The following is a 20,443-nucleotide window of genomic DNA, read 5'->3' as shown; positions in this document are numbered from 1 at the left end:
GAGACGTGGTGGCCAAATATAAAGTGAGCACCTTGACTGGATCCTGGATCAAAAGATAGTAACAATAAGAGAGAACATTTTAGGGCCATGGGGGAAATTCAGCTATGGACTCTGGTCTATCAGAGATTGAAACAAGGTTGTATTTCTTGGGTAAAATAATTTCATTGTGGTTATGCTGAAGAGCTCTCCTAGTTCTCAGGAAACACATGCTGAATTCTCTGGAGGGGGAGTGTCATGATGTCTAAAACTTACTGTTAAATGGTTCATAAAATTATATATGTATAATGTATGTATACATATAGTGTGTGTGTGTATATAAGAGAGAGAGAGCAAATACTGCAAAATGCAAACAACTGGTGAATCTAGGTAAAGACTACATGAGTATTCATTTTACTATTTTTTCAGTCTCTGTAGGTTTAAAACAAAATCTCTCTTTCCCAAGGTAGCACGTCAATATTTGAAAATAGCTGCTGCCTCTTTCAAAGTTCAGCCTTCTTAACAGGGTGCCTATAAGAACCCCCTGCGTGGCTTTTACAAAATCCACATCCTGAGTTCCCATTCCACTCCCCTTGCCCCAGGAGATTCTGATTCAGCAGGTAAGGTGTGGGGCTCAGATATGCGGATTTTGAAAACTGCCTCAGGTAGGTGCTGTGGTACACTTGAGGTTAGGAATCATGGGTCCGAGGTACCCTTGGATCCTGGATCCATCAGGAAGCAGCTGTGTAACTGTGGGAAGGTCAGCCAAACACTGAGCTCTGGATACATCATCTATAAAATGGGAACAGTCATACTAAGCATCTCACAAGGCTGTGGTGCAGACGAAGGTGGTCTGTAAATACTGGTTTCCTTTCTTTCTTCATCCTCTCATAGATCTCCATCACCCCAAATTGACCTTATCTAAGTGATTTTTACAAAATACGATTTTGTCCCTTTGCCACTGGCACAGTGTAGGGGGAACATTTGTCTCTGCTCCTATTCCTTTAGATTTCCTGCTTTCCCCACTTTGGAGCAGAGGCTGGGGAATCTAGCATTTCTACGCAATTCAGAAAAAGAACTGGCTTTCAGAAAGTTAAGAGCAAAAGTCAGCACGCTTGAGTCTGATCCCCAAGATCAGACTAAACTAAACTAGCTTTAGTTTACTAGTCTTGATGTTCTCCTTTGGATGGGGTGAACCCTGAAATTGTAACCACTACTATTAGCTTGGGATCCTGTATTAACTCTGCATGAGGACACCGCTGCTCTTGACTAAATGCCACTTGGATCACTAGCTGTGTCCTGAAACTGGCCAAGGCTTGGAAGGCACGGCTTCCATTTCTGGATAAGTTACTCATCAGCCATGGGACTTTGGAGAAGTCTGAGCCTCAGTTTCATAAGCTGAGAGATGGAGACCGTGATAACGCATAACTCATCTACTTTATGTGGTTTATGTGCAGCGTTGTTTTGGTAACTGTAAGACACTCAGTTCAGCTTGGCATATTTTTCTCCCTAAGGGCATAACCATGCCTTCCTTCTTTTTTTTACTATTGTTAGTTTTAACCTGCCTCTGTGTACACAAGCAGCAGTTAAGATGGCCTGCCCTCATTTCCATCTGCTTTGAGGTTCTGAAATTCTCCTTTTCACCCCAGGATGGGCGGCCCCATGTCTTTGCCAGGGAGCACCTTCATCCTGGACCACCCCAGGGAAGCAGCCAGACACCATGCCCTTTAGCACCTGACACTGTGAGCGGTCAACAGCAGAGGTACCAGGGTCAAGCTGGTACGGATGTCCCCTTCCCCTTAGTTGGCTCAACTTACTGAATCCATTAACGTCCTGTGAGCTAGAGGAGAAGACTTCGTCGTTGCGGCTGGTGCTGAGCTTGGTGGCGGGTTTGTCGGCCGAGGCCACGGGCCCCATCTCCCTCTGCGCTCCACTCTGTGTCTCCTTCTGCTTCTTGGCCAGCTTCCTTTGGGACATGTGCAAGGGGAACAAAAATCACAGTCAGATGGTGACAGTTGCATCCAAGCACTGGAAGATCAGACTGTTCTTTTTCCCCACCCATCATCCTCAACCCCCAAACCTGGTCCATTTTCCAGAAACAGAGTCAAGGCAGGTCCTCCAAGGTCAAGGTGGAATAAACCTAAGTCTTCCTGAAACTGTTAAAGGCCTCCATTTGCTCAGAAATATGACATTCATCCTGCCTCATCCTCAGCAATGGGTGTGCTCTTTACTTGAGCTTAAAATGGGAAATAATGAGATTTGCACAACACTTTCCTTACTCTCCCTTGAAAGGGAAGAAGAGGCAGGGGGACCTTTCTGTTCCCATGGCTCTGAATGAGATTCAGAATGGAGTCTGGCCTTTCTCAGGGATTGAGCTCGTGAAATAGCCCACCAAACAAAGGTAGATTGAAGTAGGGGCTGGTGTGGGCAGTGGGTAAGGGTGGAGGTGAGTTAGTCTTATAGCTCAAAAGGATAAAGGTTAAAGCAGAACTTGATGCACAGTTATTCCCACAGTGATCCTCAGAACCAGATGGGCATTTGGAATGATGATGATGATGGTGATGACGACAAAGTACAGCAGTGATGTTCAAACTCGTGTAAATCAGGATCACTTAGAGAGCTGAAAAGCACACAGATCCTAGATTCATACAAGTAGGACAGGCACTAGACCTCTGCCTGGCCACCAAGTTCCCCAGGTGATTCTGACACCAACCACTGGAGGTTGAAACCATCAGCTTTGGCATCAGACAGACCTGGGTCCATATCCTACCTCCATAGCCTGTGGCTGCATGATACAGGGCAAGTTCCTCAACCTCAGTAAGTTCTGAACTTAACAGGCCAACCTCATAGGGATTAAATGAGGATTAAGTGAGATAACGTGTTCGGAGCACAGTGCCTGGCACACAGTGAATGTTTAACACGTGGCAGCTGCTGCTCTTGTTTTTGTATCATCGCCACTGGTCCAACTGCATTCCACTGCTGGAATGCTCTCTCCAACAGTCCCGCTGTGGAATCCCATCCTCCCTGGATTATATCAAGTGATGGAGACTTTGGCACCTCACTGGGAGGCTGAAGGTTAAAAAGTTCTTTGTATGGATTTGAAATCTACTCCTTTTAAATGTCAACTACTGGGTCTCAGATTTATTGCCAGAGATACAAAAATATGACTAACCCCACTTGCATATGACAGTTTTTCAAATATTTCTAAATAAACAACCTGGTCCCTCTGAGTTTACCCAACATTTATGTATCTAAATACAGTAATTTTGTTCCTATGATATGCAAGGCTATGGGTTGCACATTAAATATCTGGAGGGTAAATTCTTCCAGGTCTCTTGCTCCATTTTTCACAGGACTTGGCTTCCAATCCAATCTTGGTCACTCCTATTTCAACATGGAAAGGACATGTTTCCGTGATGTCCCAGAGAGGTCAAATTCAGCACCACCTAGGAAATATCCAAAGGTGAGCCCATCTGATAATGAAACAGGCAGTTTCAAGAGGTAATGATCCCCCTGTCAGAGGAAGTATTAAACGCAAGGGTAAACCTAGACTTAGAAGTATTTTAGAGGCTTTCATCTAGGATCACTTCTAGTTTGATGGTATTTTTCTTCACATGGAGTTGATCTAGCTGTAGACCGCACAGAAGAATGGCAGATGGCACACTCAAGTGAGGAGAGAAAATGTATAAAAGGACTACTGACAAAGTGAGCAGGGTATAAGGGGAACCCAAGGTATAATACAGTGACAGGAGAGCTGTTTATCACCTGTGGGTCCAGAGCGACAAGCAGAGGAAGCAGCAACCAGAACCCAAAAGGTGTTGTGAAGAGGAGGCCACCTGTAGAGAAGCAGTGAACTTCTCCCAAGGGATCCAGCCAGTCCTGAATGACCCCCACAGGGAGGGACCCAGAGGCACAGATTCCCTGACTACATCTTCCCTCCCCCATCTGACCTCCTAGAGCGGCTCACATTAGCTGAACCCAACTGGAAGCCAAAGGCATGGCATCCATTTAAATCTTGCTCTGTAAGCAGACAGCAGAGTAGAGAAGCGTGGAGAGTGAATCTGGATCCAGGAAGAGAAGAGCTTTTGTCTATTTGAAGACGAATGCAGCCTAAAATGGAATTCCTCTTCTTTTTTGTTTTTGTTTTTGTTTTTAAATTTGCCGGGGGAAAGAAGGGCGCTCAGGAACAGAAGTGCATCTTTTGGTTAAAATGCTTTGGCCACAGACATGCTGCTTCACTAGTGAAACTATTCCAGGCAGACAGAAAAACAACAAGAAATGAAGCATTCGGTCACTTACGCCTTTTCCCACACCATTGGCAGGCAATCGGCCAGCCGGCAGGGGGAACGCAAATGAAAGAAAAACGAGTAATTCTGCTACTGATGACATTTCAAAGTTTTATTCTTCATTTATTATCAAAAAGGAGTGTGTTTCAAAATGTGTATGTGGAGCTTCCCTGGTGGCACAGTGGTTGAGAATCCGCCTGCCAATGCAGGGGACACGGGTTTGCGCCCTGGTCCGGGAGGATCCCACATGCCGCGGAGCAACTAAGCCTGTGCGCCACAACTACTGAGCCTGCGCTCTAGAGCCCGTGCTCCGCAACAAGAGAAGCTACCACAATGAGAAGCCCGCGCACCACAACGAAGAGCAGCCCCCGCTTGCCGCAACTAGAGAAAGCCCGCAAACAGCAACGAAGACCCAACACAGCCAAAAATAAATAAATAAAATAAGTAAATTTATTTTAAAAAGATGTATATGTGACCTTCTTAATCATAAATTTGAAAAGATATACAGCAGACCCTCTGCCTCCATCTGAGTTCTGCTCACACTGCCCCAGCAGGAAATAAAAGGACATCCGATAAGAGAATTAACTTTCAAACTATAAATGAGCATGTACTGGAGGCTTTGATATTTCCTTAGGGCAGAACTCCCAACCAATCTCATTCTATTCAGGGTAAGATAATATGGAAAGAGTTGTCTTAGGCACAAATCACTGGTTTCCAAAGGAATAAAAAAAAAAAAAAGGTCTTGCTCCATCTATGAAAAACGGCATTTTACAGAAATGTTTGCGTAGCTCTGAACCCCTGGATAAAACATTTTTTTTAATGGAGCCTCTCTAAAACATAGATATTTAAAGACTGGACAACTGAGTGGTAAAAATCTCAGGTTTTTACATCCTTAGTTTTTCACCCATGGTTGACACTGTGTTTTCATGGTGACGATGATGTTATGTAAAATGTTAAAATATGTAGACAGGTGCTTCAGCTACAAAATGGAAATGGAAGGGATGTGGAAGGAAATAAAACACAAAACCATACTTTTGGGATCTTATTCAAAACTTAATCACTAAAAAACCCTCTTAGTAATTTAGGAAAAATCATATTCATTCCTATAGTCATAGAGTTTAGTTGATCCCCCTCCCTCTTTTTCCTGAAAAGAGGGGAACATCCCAAACTTGTGAGTGGGGCAGACAAGACCTATGGCTCCAGGCTTCAACTCAGCCTTATTTTCCACACGTGTCTCCTTTCAGGAATCACCAACTACCTCATCTTCCTGTCCTAACCATTCCTCAGTACTCCTTGCTCCTCAGTGTGCCCCCATTCTTCTCCCCGGGCCACCTCCCCTTCATCCTTCAAGGCTCAGTGGCATTCAAATGTCACATCTTCTTTGAGGTTTCCTCTTGCTCCCTAAACAGATGTGTGGTTTTCTCTTCCGGGTTGACTCTCCCATTGAACGCAAATTTACTTAGCACCTACACGTGCCAGTCTCTGCTAGATGTAAGAAGATCATGGCATCAAACACTGGACATGATCTTGACCTTCACAGAACACAGACACTAGTGGCAAAGACAGGCACTAAACAGGTAAATACATAAATCAGTATAAAATCACAAAGGTGATGAAATCCAAGAAGGAAAAATACATACAGCTAGGGGAGAGCAGCAAATAGCTGGTTTGAACCCTGTCAGGAGATCAAGGAGGGCCTCGTTGCCATGTCAGCTAAGCACTTGACTAATCCAATTGCAGTGATTCAACCCTCCTACCCAGGAAGGCAAGAACCTCTTGGGTGAACCTCTTTGGACTTCCTGTACCTACTCCAATTTTTTGCTGAGTGTCTGGCACACAGCCAGTGCTCAATAAATTTGTTGTGCAAATTTATGTTTAAAAGTCTACGATCTGAAGTGTAGAAAAGACTGTCATCCTACTCTGAGTACAAATTATAACCACTTAAAAAATAGATATATGCAAGGAAAGAGGAAGAAAAAGCTGCATGAAATTAGTTTGTGACCTGAAATACTTCCAGTTAATGAATTATTTTTGTCTAACAACTTAGCATTTCTTTCCTGGGGTGTTTGAAGAATTGATGGAATGTTCACAGAAGTCAGAGACTTCTTTTTCCCTCAGAGCCCACAGAATAGCCATAGCTGTAGAATGTTTTTTAAAAAACCTCATATAAGATAGTCACATGATATATGGGATGGTCGCATAACTCATGCTGTCCTCAGATCCCTCAAGACTGAAGCACTTGTGACTTCCCGAACTTGGAACTTTTTCCTGCAGTTGTTCTGAGATTCCTGCCAATTGGGTCACACAATTTCACCAGCAGGGTGTACCAAGAGCTGTTCAAAAGACAGCATTGTACAAGCCTATCTATTCCTCTCCTGGGTCACCTCTAGAGCTGAAGAATGTTTTAAGACACAGCAATCCGAAGTTCCCTGCTTCTGACAGGTTGGGACAATGTGACGTGGCTGGTGGTATTCTTCCTTCTAACAGATCACTTGGAGGTCCCCCCGACTTTTGCTGGTTAGCTGAGCGAGGGTAGGTGGCCAGGGATGTCCCCACGATGGACCATGACTTCTGTGGTTTACCCTGAGCACCACTCTTGATAAGGGAGGGTGGCAGGTGGAATGGCTCCACGGAGAGGACTGTAAGGGCTGTGAAAGGTTCTGGAATCATGCTACGAGAGGAGAAGGAAGAGTGTCTGAAACAGGGATGTTTCTCATGGAGAGGGAATATTCTGGAATGCTCTCTTCACACACGTGACATCTGGCTCTGTGCGGCCCCAGGGGTCAGAATTAGAACCACTACATTGGCTTGACACAAGGAAGAAATTTCTAGCAAAGAAGAACTGCTCGGGTCTCTTCTGGAAGTGCCTAGTGCCGAATTGCCCTTCCCACGTTTTCTTCTTTGGCAACCTTCTTTTCACTTTTTAGGGGCCAACTCAAAGGCCCCCTACTCTTAAAGTCGTTGTCTCCTCCCTAAAGTTAGTAGTTTATTTCTCTTTGCACATTAATTGGTTGGAAAAATATTTAATGAGCACCTACTTTGTAGGTGGTTAGACAGAAGTGGCTGTTAAGACAGCGGGAGAACATGATGTGAAAAGCCAGACATGACCCCTGCTCTGTTTAGTCTTTTGGAAGTAATGAGCCCTCCATTATTGGAGGAGTTCACGGAGAGACTCAGAAACTACCTAGGAAAGAGGTGGTAGGGATTGCAGCATCTGGATCCTGCAAAACCCTTGAATATGTGGGTGGAGAACAGGAGACCCGGACGACTGAGGGAGAGTGTTGGTTCCATAGGGTGCTTCCCTGGATGTGAAGAGCCATGCCCACTTTCCAGGGGAGACACTGACCAGGCGCTCTTTCCTTTCTCCATAGGGTTTTCCCCGACCCATCCTCCATTGGCATCTCTGGACGGACTTTCCTGGGAAAACACAAAGGTTGGAACCCTGGAGCCAGAGAGATATCTCAGTCCATAGGAGGTAGACAAAGAAAACACAGCTGAAACTCTACTCCTATTAAAAGCCGGCATTGTGCTCTTTGAAGCCCGGACAGCCACTTCTATGCTGACATGATTGACTCTCTAATTAAATTTATACATCAGAAACTGGAAGGGAACTGCACAATTCTCTTATTTTGTAAAAGAAACTGAGGCCAGACAGAGGAGGGGCTTAGACAAGTCATGCAGCATATCAGTGGAAGCCACAGGACCCTAACCTCGCTTTCTGCCTGCCAGCTCAGGATACCTGTTCCAACGTTCCTCCACCTCTCCTTTCGGGATAAAACCAGAAGTGCAAGTTCAGTCCATGGTAACAATTCTAGCCCCTTATGAATGCAGCAAAACCTCATTAATCCAAACTCCACTGACTCAGAATAACTGTAATGGAGGCAGAGGCTGGGCTACCGCACAGCAGAGTTGACAGTGTAAACGAGGATACGGAAAAGTGCAGGATTAAAAGGAGAACACGCCACTTTCTCTTCTTTCAGGAGGCAGGATGGCACAGCAGTTAACATCAACTTTGGTGCCAGACAGCCTGGCATCAAAACCTGGCTCCATCTCAGACTAGCTGTGTGAGTTCTTGCAAGTTACGCATGGCTTTGCATGTCAGTTTCCTCCTGTCTATAGAACTGCAGGTAGCAGCAATGCTCCCAGGCAAGGCAAAGTGTTTGCGAAGATTAAATGGTGTGCAGTTACCAAAGCATTTTCCCCAGTGCATGGTACACAGTAAGCACTCAATAAATGCTCTCTGGTTATCTTTTAAATATAGGAAACAGCCATGTTGATTTAAATGGCCTCATTATTTATTAAATATGAATCCTCTAAAATAGATACCCTGAAGAATGGCTTTTCTCTAAAAACATTCTTTGATGTATTCTACAGCCGTGCTTCTCAACCTTGGCTGCACAGATCATTTGGGGAGCTTTAAAAATTACTGATGAGATTCTAATTTAATTGGTCTAGGGTGCAGCCTGGGCATTTGGGTTTTTACAAGCTCTCCAGGTGGTCGTCATGTGCCACCGAGCTTAAGCACCACCGATGTAGAACACTGATTCTCCAAGTAGTCTCTGGACCAGCAGTATCGGCTTCACCTGGGAACATACTAGAAATGCAGTTTCTCCAGCCCCACCCCGACCCATGAATTAGAAACTCCAGATGCGTAATAAGCACTCCAGGCAATCCTCATGCATGCTGAAGTGTGATATCCCCATTGTTGAGAGCCCACTCTTCAGCTGATCTGAATTAGTGAAGAGTCCCTATCACAGTGGAGGACCAGGACCAGGAGGCAGGACACCTGGGTGCCAGCCCCAGGTCTCCAAATACCTCACCGAGTTACCAGGGACACACCGTTTCCACTTTCTGGTATTGACTTCAATACAGGGGGGAGCTGGCATCTGAGAACCACAGCAAGAACTGATGCTTCTTAAATGACTGTTACCGGTTGAACTGTGTTCCCCTAAAAGATATACTGAAGTCCTAACCTCTGGTACCTGTGAATGTGACCTCATTTGGAAATAGGGTCTTTTTTTTTTTTAAATAATCTCAAAAATTTTATTGCCTCTTTACAGAATTAGATATTTTACTTTAGAAATATTTTACTAATATGACAGGAAAAAAGTCATTACCATTCGTTTTGTTCACTCATATCCATTCTCAGCAACCTCAAGTTAAAAAGGAGATACAACTTTAGAGAAATACGAAAAATTATGAAGTGTTTCCTTAATAAGATAGCAGTTTCTAAAACTTCTCCCAAAATCTACTAAAATATTTATAATACAGAGAAAAAAGGGAAAACCCACAATTGTTCTCAAGTTTTCTAGAAGCAAAATTGGTGGCCAGTGCAGGCTTGGAAAGAGGGTCTTTACAGATGTAATCCAGTTAAGGCGGCCCTAATCCAGTATGACTGGTGTTCTTACAAGGAGAGGGGAATTTGGACAGAGACGCACGGGGAGAGGGCTGTGTAAGGACAGAGGCAGAGAATGGAGTGAGGCAGCTGCAAGCCAAGGAATGCTGAGGATTTTACAGCCATCACCAGCAACTACGAAGAGGCAAGAAGGATTCTACTCAGAGCCTCAAAGGGAGCCTGACCCCCATTGACACCTTGATTTCAGACTTCCAGCCTCCAGAACTGTGAGAGAATACATTTAGTTGTTTTAAACCATCACCTTGTTGTGGCAGTCTATGAAATGAATACAATGACCATGAAACAATAAATCCTAAATTTACTGTATTTATTTAATAAACACACATATAGCACTTAATCCTTCCCAGGCACTATTTAAGGCTATCACAAACACAATGTATTAACTTCTTGAATTCTCTTAATAACTCTAGGAGATTGATAGTATTGCTAACCCGATTTTGTAGATGAAAGAATGAGGCAGAGTTGAAGTAACTCACCGAAAGCCATACATGCTTTAAGAGATAGAGCTGGGGGCTTCCCTGGTGATGCAGTGGTTAAGAATCCGCCTGCCAATGCAGGCGACACGGGTTCAAGCCCTGGTCCGGGAAGATCCCACATGCCGCGGAGCAACTAAGCCCGTGCGCCACAACTACTGAGCCTGCGCACCACAACTACTGTAGCCTGCACGCCTAGAGCCTGTGCTCCACAACAAGAGAAGCCACCGCAATGAGAAGCCCGCGCACTGCAACGAAGAGTAGCCCCCCGCTCGCTGCAACTAGAGAAAGCCCGCGCGCAGCAGTGAAGACCCAGCGCAGCCAAAAATAAAAAAATTAAAAAAAGAGATAGAGCTGGGATTCAAACTCAGGCAGTCAGGCCTCTGAATGTTCTTTAAGATTCCTTGTTATGTCACGCTAAGCCAAGGACCCACACATGTATACCCTTGTCCCAAAGCTTTCTCAGCAGGCTCCTTGCCTCTCCAGGCAAACACACAGTGACACATATAAGCACATACACGCGGCCAGAAAGCTGACATTCGCATCCACTCACATCCTTTCGGCATTACACATCCTGTCTGCTCGTTACCTCTGTTGGGTACCAATCCTGGAAGATAACTGGTGGGTCCTTCCTCTCCTACCCCCATCACCCTACCTTGGGGCTTCTCCATGCTTCCACCAGAATGGCAAAGTTACAGATGCAACAGTAGCACATCTTATCACAATTCAAAAGGTCAAGGGACCTTGGCCACCGCCTCTGACACCTCCATCCCTCTGCTGTCTTGCTCTCCATGTCCGTGCCTCCACCTGCCTCTGCTTCTCTCCTCGGCCTGTGGCTGCATCTCTGTCTTCCTTGCCTGGATGGGCCCTCTTTCCACTAAGGACCCAGTCTGACCATCCTCTGGAGCAGTGCAGGGGAATCTGCATAGCAGAGGACCTAAGACAGATGCAAGGCCCTCCTGCTGCTGGGTACACGGCCACACTACCCCTTAGATCCTCAAGCAGAGCCTAGTGGGAACAGCATTGGCTCTGGAACAAGACTGCCTGCATCCAAATCCTGGCTCCACCGTTTACTGGCTACGTAGCCTTGGACGATTACTTAGCCTCTTTGTAACTCGGTTTCCTCATCTGTTAAATAGGGATAATTATCGTGAATTCTCACAACAACCATTTGCAGTAGATGCTGACTTATAAATATTAAAGTACTTACAATAGGATCTGTCACCTACCAAACAAGCTCCATATAAGTGTTTGTTAAATATTAGGCAATGGGAAGGAAATAAATGCTTCAAAGGAACATGAGGACAGAATCTATGGACCAGTCAGTGGGAACTTCCCTGAATGCTTTCAGACCACTGGGCTCTGAACCCCTGGGCTAGGCGAAATGCCCTCTGTTCTTGGTGTTGTGGAAATATCACGGACCTTGGCCCCAGGCTAACCTGGTTCTAACCAGCTGTGTGATCATGACTGTGTCTCCGTCTCTACGAGACTCATGTGTAGAAGGTATTTGATAAGCCCTATTTCACAGAGTTACTAGGATGATTAGAAATAATATGTGTTAATTCCCTAGCATGGTCTTTGGCCTATAACAGACACTCAGCAAATGCTATCTCTTTTTCTCCCCCTTCTTCATACTGGCCATCTGCATTCCTTCTTCCTTGTTTTATTTTAATTTTAACTTGGTGTTTGATCTGCTCCCTGAGATGAGCACGCCAGGGAACCAAGGTAACTACTGAATACTTTTTCTTCCTTTGCCCCTTTTGACCCATCCATACCTTGTGCTTATTCGACCATAAACCAAGCCAGATACTCGGACAGATACTTTTCTCCCAGTCACTCTCTGACCCTCAGTTTCAGGCCCTTACAAGTTACAGAGTCTTGGATTCTCTGGGCTGGAAAGTCATTCTCCCACCCCAGCTGGGAGACCCCTTGCAACACCCCCAGCAAGTGGATGTCCCCCTCTCCACCCCCGTGACTGTCCAACTCCAGAGACAAGGACTCATCGCCTCTTCAGGCAGCCCCTTCTAGGTCCCTATATGAGGATTAGTCTCCGAGCTGAGGCTGAGCTGGACTCTGCCTCTTGTTTCTTATGCCCTCTTGGACACCCGTCGATGGTCTGCCTGCTTTTCACATCTAGCCTGTGCATGGGTGAACTGATGGCTATCACCTTCCAAAGTTTATCCCAAGCAACCTCTTCCAAGCAGTCTCTCCTGATCACCGAGGCTCTGTGTTCCTTCCCCAGCTCAGCCAACCTCCTTCTGCATTTCACAGCCCTGTACCCGCACCTCTTCTCAGATCTCAGCCCAGGGCTCCCAGGGGTGCTCTCTCTTTTACCCCCAGCCCACCCCAGACCTTTACTCCCCATCCAGAAATCACTCCTGCTTGCCAGATGGTCAGTCTCCATGGTTATCTCCGCTGCTAGACTGTAACCGCAGGGGCAAGGTCCATGCCGGCCTTGTTCACCTTGTGCAGACAGGGCCTTGCACAGATAGGGCCTTGCGCAGTTTTGGGCACAAGCAGGTACTCAGTACACACTTGTTGAATTAATGTATTAACAGATAATCACAAATCCTTCAAGTTCCATCTCAAACACCACTTCTTCCAGGAGGCATTTTCTGACCTCTCCCTTACAGGACATGCCTTACTTCTGTTTTATATCCTAGTCGTTTGCCTGCCCACTCTCATCACCCCTCATTATAACAATTTGCATAATGCATATTAGTTCATATATGTATTTCCTCTAGCACCTAGTTCAGCACTTGGCACCATGTTGTAAAAGCTTTAAAACTGTTTACTGATGAAATGCATGAATGGATGGCACTTTTAATTCATTTATCATTGCTCCATTCCATATTTGAGCACCCTCACGACTTAGGCTTGACACTTTTAATCTACTTCTGCACAAAGTGTTGGACTTGAACGGGTTCTGCTTGCTATTCTACAAGTTGGCCTTTTGCTACAGATGGTGCATGGCAGTGATTCTCAAACCTGAGGGTACATCAGAAGCACCTAGGAAGCATGTTAAAACAGGGATTGTTGGGCTCCACTCTCAGAGTTTCTGATTTGGTGAGTACGAGGTTAAGGCCTGAAAATTTGCATTTCCAACTCCCTAGGAGATGCTGGGACTATCCTTGGAGAACTACTGGTCTGTGGGATGTCATCTCCTGCCCCATTGGGGAACACGTGCTATTTATCTGCTGCCTTTTCACCATTGGTCACCTGAAACCGTATTCCCATCACCCACCCCATCCCATTTCTCCTAAAACTGCCAGTAAGCATAATATACCCTTTAATCGAGGATTCCCATTTTCCTGGGACTTTATCCTAATAAAATAATAGTAAAAAAGGAGAATACAAATATTATGTAGATAATACTGGAAAACCCAGCTTCGTATATGCCAGGCGTTCTCAACGGTGGCACTACTGACATTTTGGGCAGGATAATTCTTTGCTGTGCAGGCTGTGCACTGCAGGATATTCAGCTGCATCCTTGGCCTCCATCTAATAGGTTCCAGTGGCTCCTCCCACTCCCAGCTGTGACAATCAAAAATGTCTTCAGACATTGCCCAATGTCCCAGGGGTGGGGGGTGGGCAGAACTGCCCTCTGCCTGATTGAGAACTACTGGTATATACATATGAACGTAATAGTTTACCAGTTAGTAAATACTACCATGTGTTAGGTACCTTCAAAGATTACCTTCTGTAATCCTCACAGCAACACTATGAAGTGGTGATTATTTCTTTTCTTTTATAAATGAGGAATCCGAGGCCCAGAGGGTTAATCCTAAACTCCTAAAACAGGTAAAGGGACCAGGTGGGATTTGAGGCCCCCATTCCTCAGCCTGCAGAGCCCTGCTCGCTCCCACAGCCTGCTCTGTTTCTTCTCTTGGACAGCAAACGATCGGTTACAGCCTCGTGACTGTCTAACTATGGGGGGGACTGTTCAGTAAATTATGGTGTGTCCCCTGGATGGAATATTATACAGCTATTAAAATGATGGAGTGCCATTAAAAATGATTACTATGTAACAACATAGAAAAGTGCTAACTGGATCACATTAAGTTAAAAAAAAAAAATCCTGGAAAATAAAACTGTGTCTACATTGTGATTATCACTAGGAGAAAGTATATCTAAGCTGATGTGTTAGATTGAAGGTATTAAGGATAATTTTCCTTTCTTCTTTGATATCCATTATTGTTATCGGAATGTCTTTACGATCATTATTTTTAAGTAGCAGCAGGATAATGAAATTCAAGATGTTAGCTTTGTCATAGTTCCATCTTCCACCTGAATTAGTGGAATTCAGGCTACTCTAAATCCTGGAGTAAGGCAGGGGTTTGGCACACTCTTACTCTCCCAACCCCCCATAGCACTGTTGCATGTATGTTTCTGAACTAGAACATCTCTCCTTGAACTGGACAGTTTCCTCTGAGCTCAGCCAGCTGGAAACATAGAAGAAAATGGCTCTGAAGGCAGCGGTGTGGATCACTCGGGGAGCCAGGGCTGTTAGGAACACACAGTTTTCGAATAGCAGATGTGTCCGTCCGTCAGAGGGTACTGAGCAGTGCACTGGTCTCATGCATTATGCATCGAGAGTGGCCTGGAACCCTGGCCTGGACGTGGGGGAGAAGTCTTGCAGAAGGAACATCTGATGAATTGATTGGAATGTCAAAATGTCATTAAGGATAAATGAATGGATGTGTTACTCTGGCTGTAAGAGGCAGTGCCAGCAAGACGACAGCCAGCCAGCTGGCTGCCCAAGACAGACGGCGTTTGCGATGGAGATTCATGGTCTTGATGCAATGTGAGGTGCTCTGCGGGGAGAAGAATAGACAGAAATGCTCCAGCACTTAAGCACTGTAAAATCACAAGCATGAGATAAATTAATTAGTGAACACTAGCAAGGTGCCTGGTCTGTCTGTACTCCTGGGGAAAGCCAGTATGGATGGCACTGGGCTGGAGGTGATGGGTCTCAACACCAGCCTCCTAAAGAAAGCAGCTGAATTTAGTGTGCAGTCATAAACTGCAGCTGATGGAAAGGTATGTCTGGTCTGCATTTGTTTTTTTCACGGGTACTGTTTCTGTCTCCTGCTCCAAGCTCTTTGTGTCTGTGGGTCAAGTGTCTTAGGTGACTCTGGGGAGACCCAGAATGGCTACCACTTGCTTCTAATGCCACCATGGGTGGAGGTGGGGGTGATGATGGTATCGTAATTCCTCAACCCAGGGGAAAACCCTCGGGAAGCCTGACTTCCCCTGTGGCATCCTATACAGGGGGTGGTCCATCCTCCGGTGATGGGAGGCTCACTATGTCACATTCAACCTGTTCTACTGTTGGACAGGCATTGTTAGAAAGTTCTTCTTCATGCTTCTCCAGCATCTTCCTCCTTGTAAACTTAACAACTAAAACAACGAGAATAGCTAATGCTCCCTGAGCATTTGCTAGGTGCCAGGCACTGTGTGCCCTGGCACAGTCGGGCTTCCGCCTTATCTTGTAGCATCCTCATATTGCAGTGTAGGAAACAGAAGACCAGAGAAGGGGAGAAACACGCTCAGGACTACATACTTAGTATATGGCAGAGCCAGACCCAAACCCAGGTGTGCTTAAAACTAAGTCTTAACATCTTAACTATCACACAAATATAAGTCCCATAACCTCCTCTGAACAGAGTCTGGCTTTTAGAGCAATACAGAACATGACAAGGCAAGAACTAATACTTTGAACATGTGTTGGGTACTTTGCTAAGTACCCGGCCTGGGTTAGCCTACTCCATCTTTCATGCAACAGCCTTGTGTTTGTGAAGTAAGTTACTATTTCTCCACCCGAGACCTCTCTTTTCTTGTCTTTTTTGGTTTGTTTCTATGTACATTTATTTTTTATATACAAAAGTCAGTCTCATTTCTATATATTGACAACGAGCAATTTGAATATGAAATAAAAAGAACAGTACCATTTACAATAGCACACACACAGAAGAAACATTCAGGTATAAATCCACCAAAATATGCATGGGACCTGCATGCCCAAAACTACAAGACGGTGATGAAAGAAACCAAAGTAGACCCACACAAATGAAGAGACATACCATGCTCCTGGGCCAGATGGCTCAATATTGTTAAGATGACAGATCTCACCAAACTGATCTACAGATTCAATGCAAGCCCAATCAAAAAAAACCCAGTAGGATTTCTTGCAGACATCCACAAGCTGATTCTAAAATACTATTGCACATTTATTCTTAAAGAAAGAAGGGGGAAAAAAAGCCTTCAAACCTTCACTGTTCAGAAAATGAAACCCGACACCTGTTGTCATATTAAATATCATAATCGTTGGGTACATTTTAAAATAAAATTATTTCTCTATGTCTGGCATAGCTGAATTTGAATAAAATCCTCTCCATGGCACAACCCTATTTATAAGACATTTTAAACAAAAACATGTTAAGAGACAAAAGGTTGCTCTGTAAAATTAAAAGTGAGACTCAAGAGGCCTATTTATAAAAAGAGTCACAAAAACAGCCCTAACCCCATCCTCTCTTTAATCTCGGTCCTTTTTTCTCCAGTGCAGGATATAAAAGTCATACGATTGTAAAAAGATGCATGATCCTGTTCCTGTTTGACTCTTGTCCCTTTTATACAGCGAGTGTATTAATGGAATGAAGTGCTTGGTACAGGTTTCCACCCCCCGCCCCTCGCATTACAATTTGGAGCAATGGTTATACACTTTCAGGTAGGGACCGACTCTGGACCTTATTCATCTTTTATCTCACCAGGTCTGAGAGGGTATAATTCTTATCAGTTTTGCTGCCTTATAAAGTAACCTCCTTCCGAATTCTCGTCACACCCACCTCCCAACCCATGATAAGAACACAGCACCAGTAATTGGCAACTCTCTGTTCCATGGATTTCTTTCTTTAGGTAGCCTGTGCCCTGGTCAATTTGGTGAGCCTTCATGTCCTTACACTTAAAATGACATTTCCTCACTGGAGTGACTCAAAAATTTCATGAGATATCTACATGAAAGTACTTTGTAAACTGCAGAAACATGAGTGGACATAATAAAAGAAAACAAAATGCAATAATAATAATAACTACAATGTACCGAGCATCTACAATGTACCAGACACAGAACCAGATGTTGTACATGCATTGTATTATCTTATGTGATCCTGGTAAATCCCCACAGCAACCCTCCAAATTTGGTATTATTGTCCCGCTTTTATAAGATGCGGAAACAGAGGCTCAGAGAAGTGACGTTAGAAAGTAGCAGGGTCCAGGATTCAAATCCAAGTGCAGTCCACGCTCTTTCACTACAGCGCTGCTCCTAGGTTTTAAGTGTTATTTTCCTCACCATTCAGAGCTAATGCAAAGTGCTGTTTAAAACCCTTAAGGAGTGGGAGATGAGATTACAGAAGTATGATTTATTGAGCAAATTGCCCCCAACCTAGATGGCCGGAAGAGACCTGCACAGCAATATAGTAGATGTATACACCTTGAATCAGCCATGGATCTCCTGGAAAAACCTTAGATCCCACATTTTCATGGTAGTTTTGCTGTGTAAAGCAAAGATAAGACAAAAGAATGTATGAAATCCCACATCAACCATATCTGAGGTTAGATTTTTCACCAGAAGTTCTCTCTCATCAGTAGATGTCCAGATAATAAATGACACAGGGAAGCAAGAAAAAAGTAAAATAAAGTATAGGCAGTCTTAGCTTTTCTCCGTTTCTAGAAAAGTGCATTGTCATTAAGCTGTTTTCCAAAACAAAACAAGCCTTCTTTAATCCTGAGGCTTCAACTTGGTTTATAACCTTAATAAAACCATATTTTCACTCTTTACAAAAATTAAATCCTCCCATCTACTCAGTGCTCTGTGGTGACCTAAATGAGAAGGAAATCCAAAAAAGAGGGGATATATGCATACATAGAGCTGATTCACTTTGCTGGACAGTATAAACTAACACAATATTGTAAAGCAACTATACTCCAATAAAAATTAAAAAAAAAAAAAATTAAACCCTCCCAGTAAAAACAGGGTATTGGTCACACTAATCTTTCAATTTTTCCCCTTAAAAAACATGGGTGGCTGTAATATGCCCAATAATTCCCACTTAGAATGTTCTGCACTGTGGTTCAAAGGCATTGAAAGGAAAAACTGCTCCAGAAATAAACTTATTTACAAAACAGAAATAGACTCACAGACATAGAAAACAAACTTGTAGTTACCAAAGGGGAGGGGACGGAATAAATTAGGAGTTTGGGATTAAAATATACATACTACTATATATGAAATAGGAAACCAACTAGGACCTACTGTGTAGCACACGGAACTCTACTCAATATCTTGTAATAAGCTAGAATGGAAGAGAATGTAAAAAAAAGAATATATATATTTATATATATGTATAACTGAATCACTTTTCTGTACACCTGAAACTAACACAACATTGTAAATCAACTATAGTTCAATAAAAATTTAAACAAACAAAAAAACTGCCCGAGAAAGAAGCTCATCCAATGTTCTTTAATTCTGATAAAAAGATTTCATAAGAAGTATTGAGCTTCTTGAGGTTTCATTAATGAAGAGAATGCTAATGAACAAATATTTCTCAGGAGATTGATTGTAGCTGAGGGGTCTTTACTCCACCATATACCAGTATGAGGAGTAATTGTTATGAGAAATTAAATGCTATTTTTAAGTGTGCCTGGGGCATTTTCGCCATTTATTAAATGGCTTCTACATACTTAGGAACAGCATAAGGACTGTCTACCTCAATATCTATAGGGAGGAAGCGGTGCCATCAAATAGCGTGTTATCTTCTACAGACTCTGCCCTCCACACTCAGGTTCCAACATTTTAACCAGACGTGTGTCTATTTGATGATCCCGTGGGGTCAAACTCTCATCTGAGGTTCTGGGTTAGGTGGCCAGACCAAGCCCTCATGCTAATCTTCCAAATGCCTATCTTCCAGGACCCCAACATACTCCAGTTCCTGTGAGCTCTGTTCCCAGGAAGGGGGCAACATTCCCGAAGAGACTGTCCAGAGTAGAGTAGCTTCTTCTCCATTTGGAGAACCATGCCTCTTTTAGAGAGAATTTTTTTTTTATAGTAATCTTTTATTTATTCATTTATTTTTTTATATTTATTTTTGGCTGTGTTGGGTCTTCGTTTCTGTGCGAGGGCTTTCTCTAGTTGCGGCAAGCGGGGGCCACTCTTCATCGCGGTGCGCGGGCCTCTCACTATCGCGGCCTCTCTTGTTGCGGAGCACAGGCTCGAGATGCGCAGGCTCAGTAGCTGTGGCTCACGGGCCCAGTTGCTCCGCGGCATGCGGGATCTTCCCAGACCAGGGCTCGAACCCGTGTGCCCTGCATTAGCAGGCAGGTTCTCAACCACTGCGCCACCAGGGAAGCCCCCATGCCTCTTTTAAGGCAGGTTTTGGCAGCCACATCATAAAGGACAAGCCTGTCCCCCAGCCCCTATATTTAGAAATATCGTGACAGCCCTTCTAGTTTCAACTCCAGCCTTTTCTCTTCTCACTGGCCTACAAAATCTTCTTGTGTTAAAATAACGTTGTCTACCCGTGTGGTTTTTTTGCCAGAATCATGAGCTGACTCTGATCCCTCATTGAAATCAGCAGGGATGGAAACCAGGAGGAGGGGTGTCCTATCCAATTGCTCAGAGGAGAATTTCTGTAAGTTTAAGAACCACCATCTACAATTACCCTACTTCATTCTATTTGGCAAATTCTTCTTTCATTAACTTACGTTTGGAAGTTAAAAAACTCTATCTTCCCCCATCCCCGACACACCCAACCACTGCTACGTTCTAGCTTAGCTCTACCATTTGATAGATGACAATCTAATGAAATGCAAGTGAAATGAAAACAAAATGGCATGGACATTATATTTTTTAATTTCTTAAGATAATTCCATGAATTGAGCACTATCATTCCCATTTTACAGATGGGAAACTGAGACCTGGAGTGCTTAGGACTCATAGTTGCTAAGCAGTGGAACTGGGATTCAAACCTTCCCCTTCCTACTCCAGTCCTTTCTTCCTCTTTTTCTTTTTTACTTTCCAAGTTTTTCCTAGCATGTCACCTACCTAGTTATAAAATGTGTATGTGTGTGTGTATGTGTGTGTGTGTGTGTGTGTGTGCGCGCGTACTTCAAGATAATGAGGCCAAGGAGAAAAGTGGGTGAATGTGTTATTTCTTCAGTAAAACATCTTGCCTCTGCCCTATACCAGGCATCCTTTTTGGCCCTTTAGCCCGTGGTATCTTTCCTCCAAGCTG

General features: G+C 44.1%; 1 protein-coding gene across 2 annotated transcripts in view; it reads right to left on the bottom strand.

Annotated features, from left to right (window-relative positions):
- Positions 1-20,443, bottom strand: part of PTPRT (protein tyrosine phosphatase receptor type T) — a 785,959-nt gene that overhangs the window by 119,738 nt on the left and 645,778 nt on the right. For both annotated transcript variants that reach the window (XM_068565244.1, XM_068565245.1), the window contains exon 14: positions 1,794-1,942. In XM_068565244.1, the coding sequence (XP_068421345.1) occupies positions 1,794-1,942 (149 nt within the window). The remainder of the gene's footprint in view (positions 1-1,793; positions 1,943-20,443) is intronic.

Source organism: Eschrichtius robustus, chromosome 16, assembly GCF_028021215.1.
Source record: "Eschrichtius robustus isolate mEscRob2 chromosome 16, mEscRob2.pri, whole genome shotgun sequence".
Lineage (NCBI taxonomy): Eukaryota > Metazoa > Chordata > Mammalia > Artiodactyla > Eschrichtiidae > Eschrichtius > Eschrichtius robustus.
This window is presented reverse-complemented; position numbering and strand designations above follow the sequence as displayed.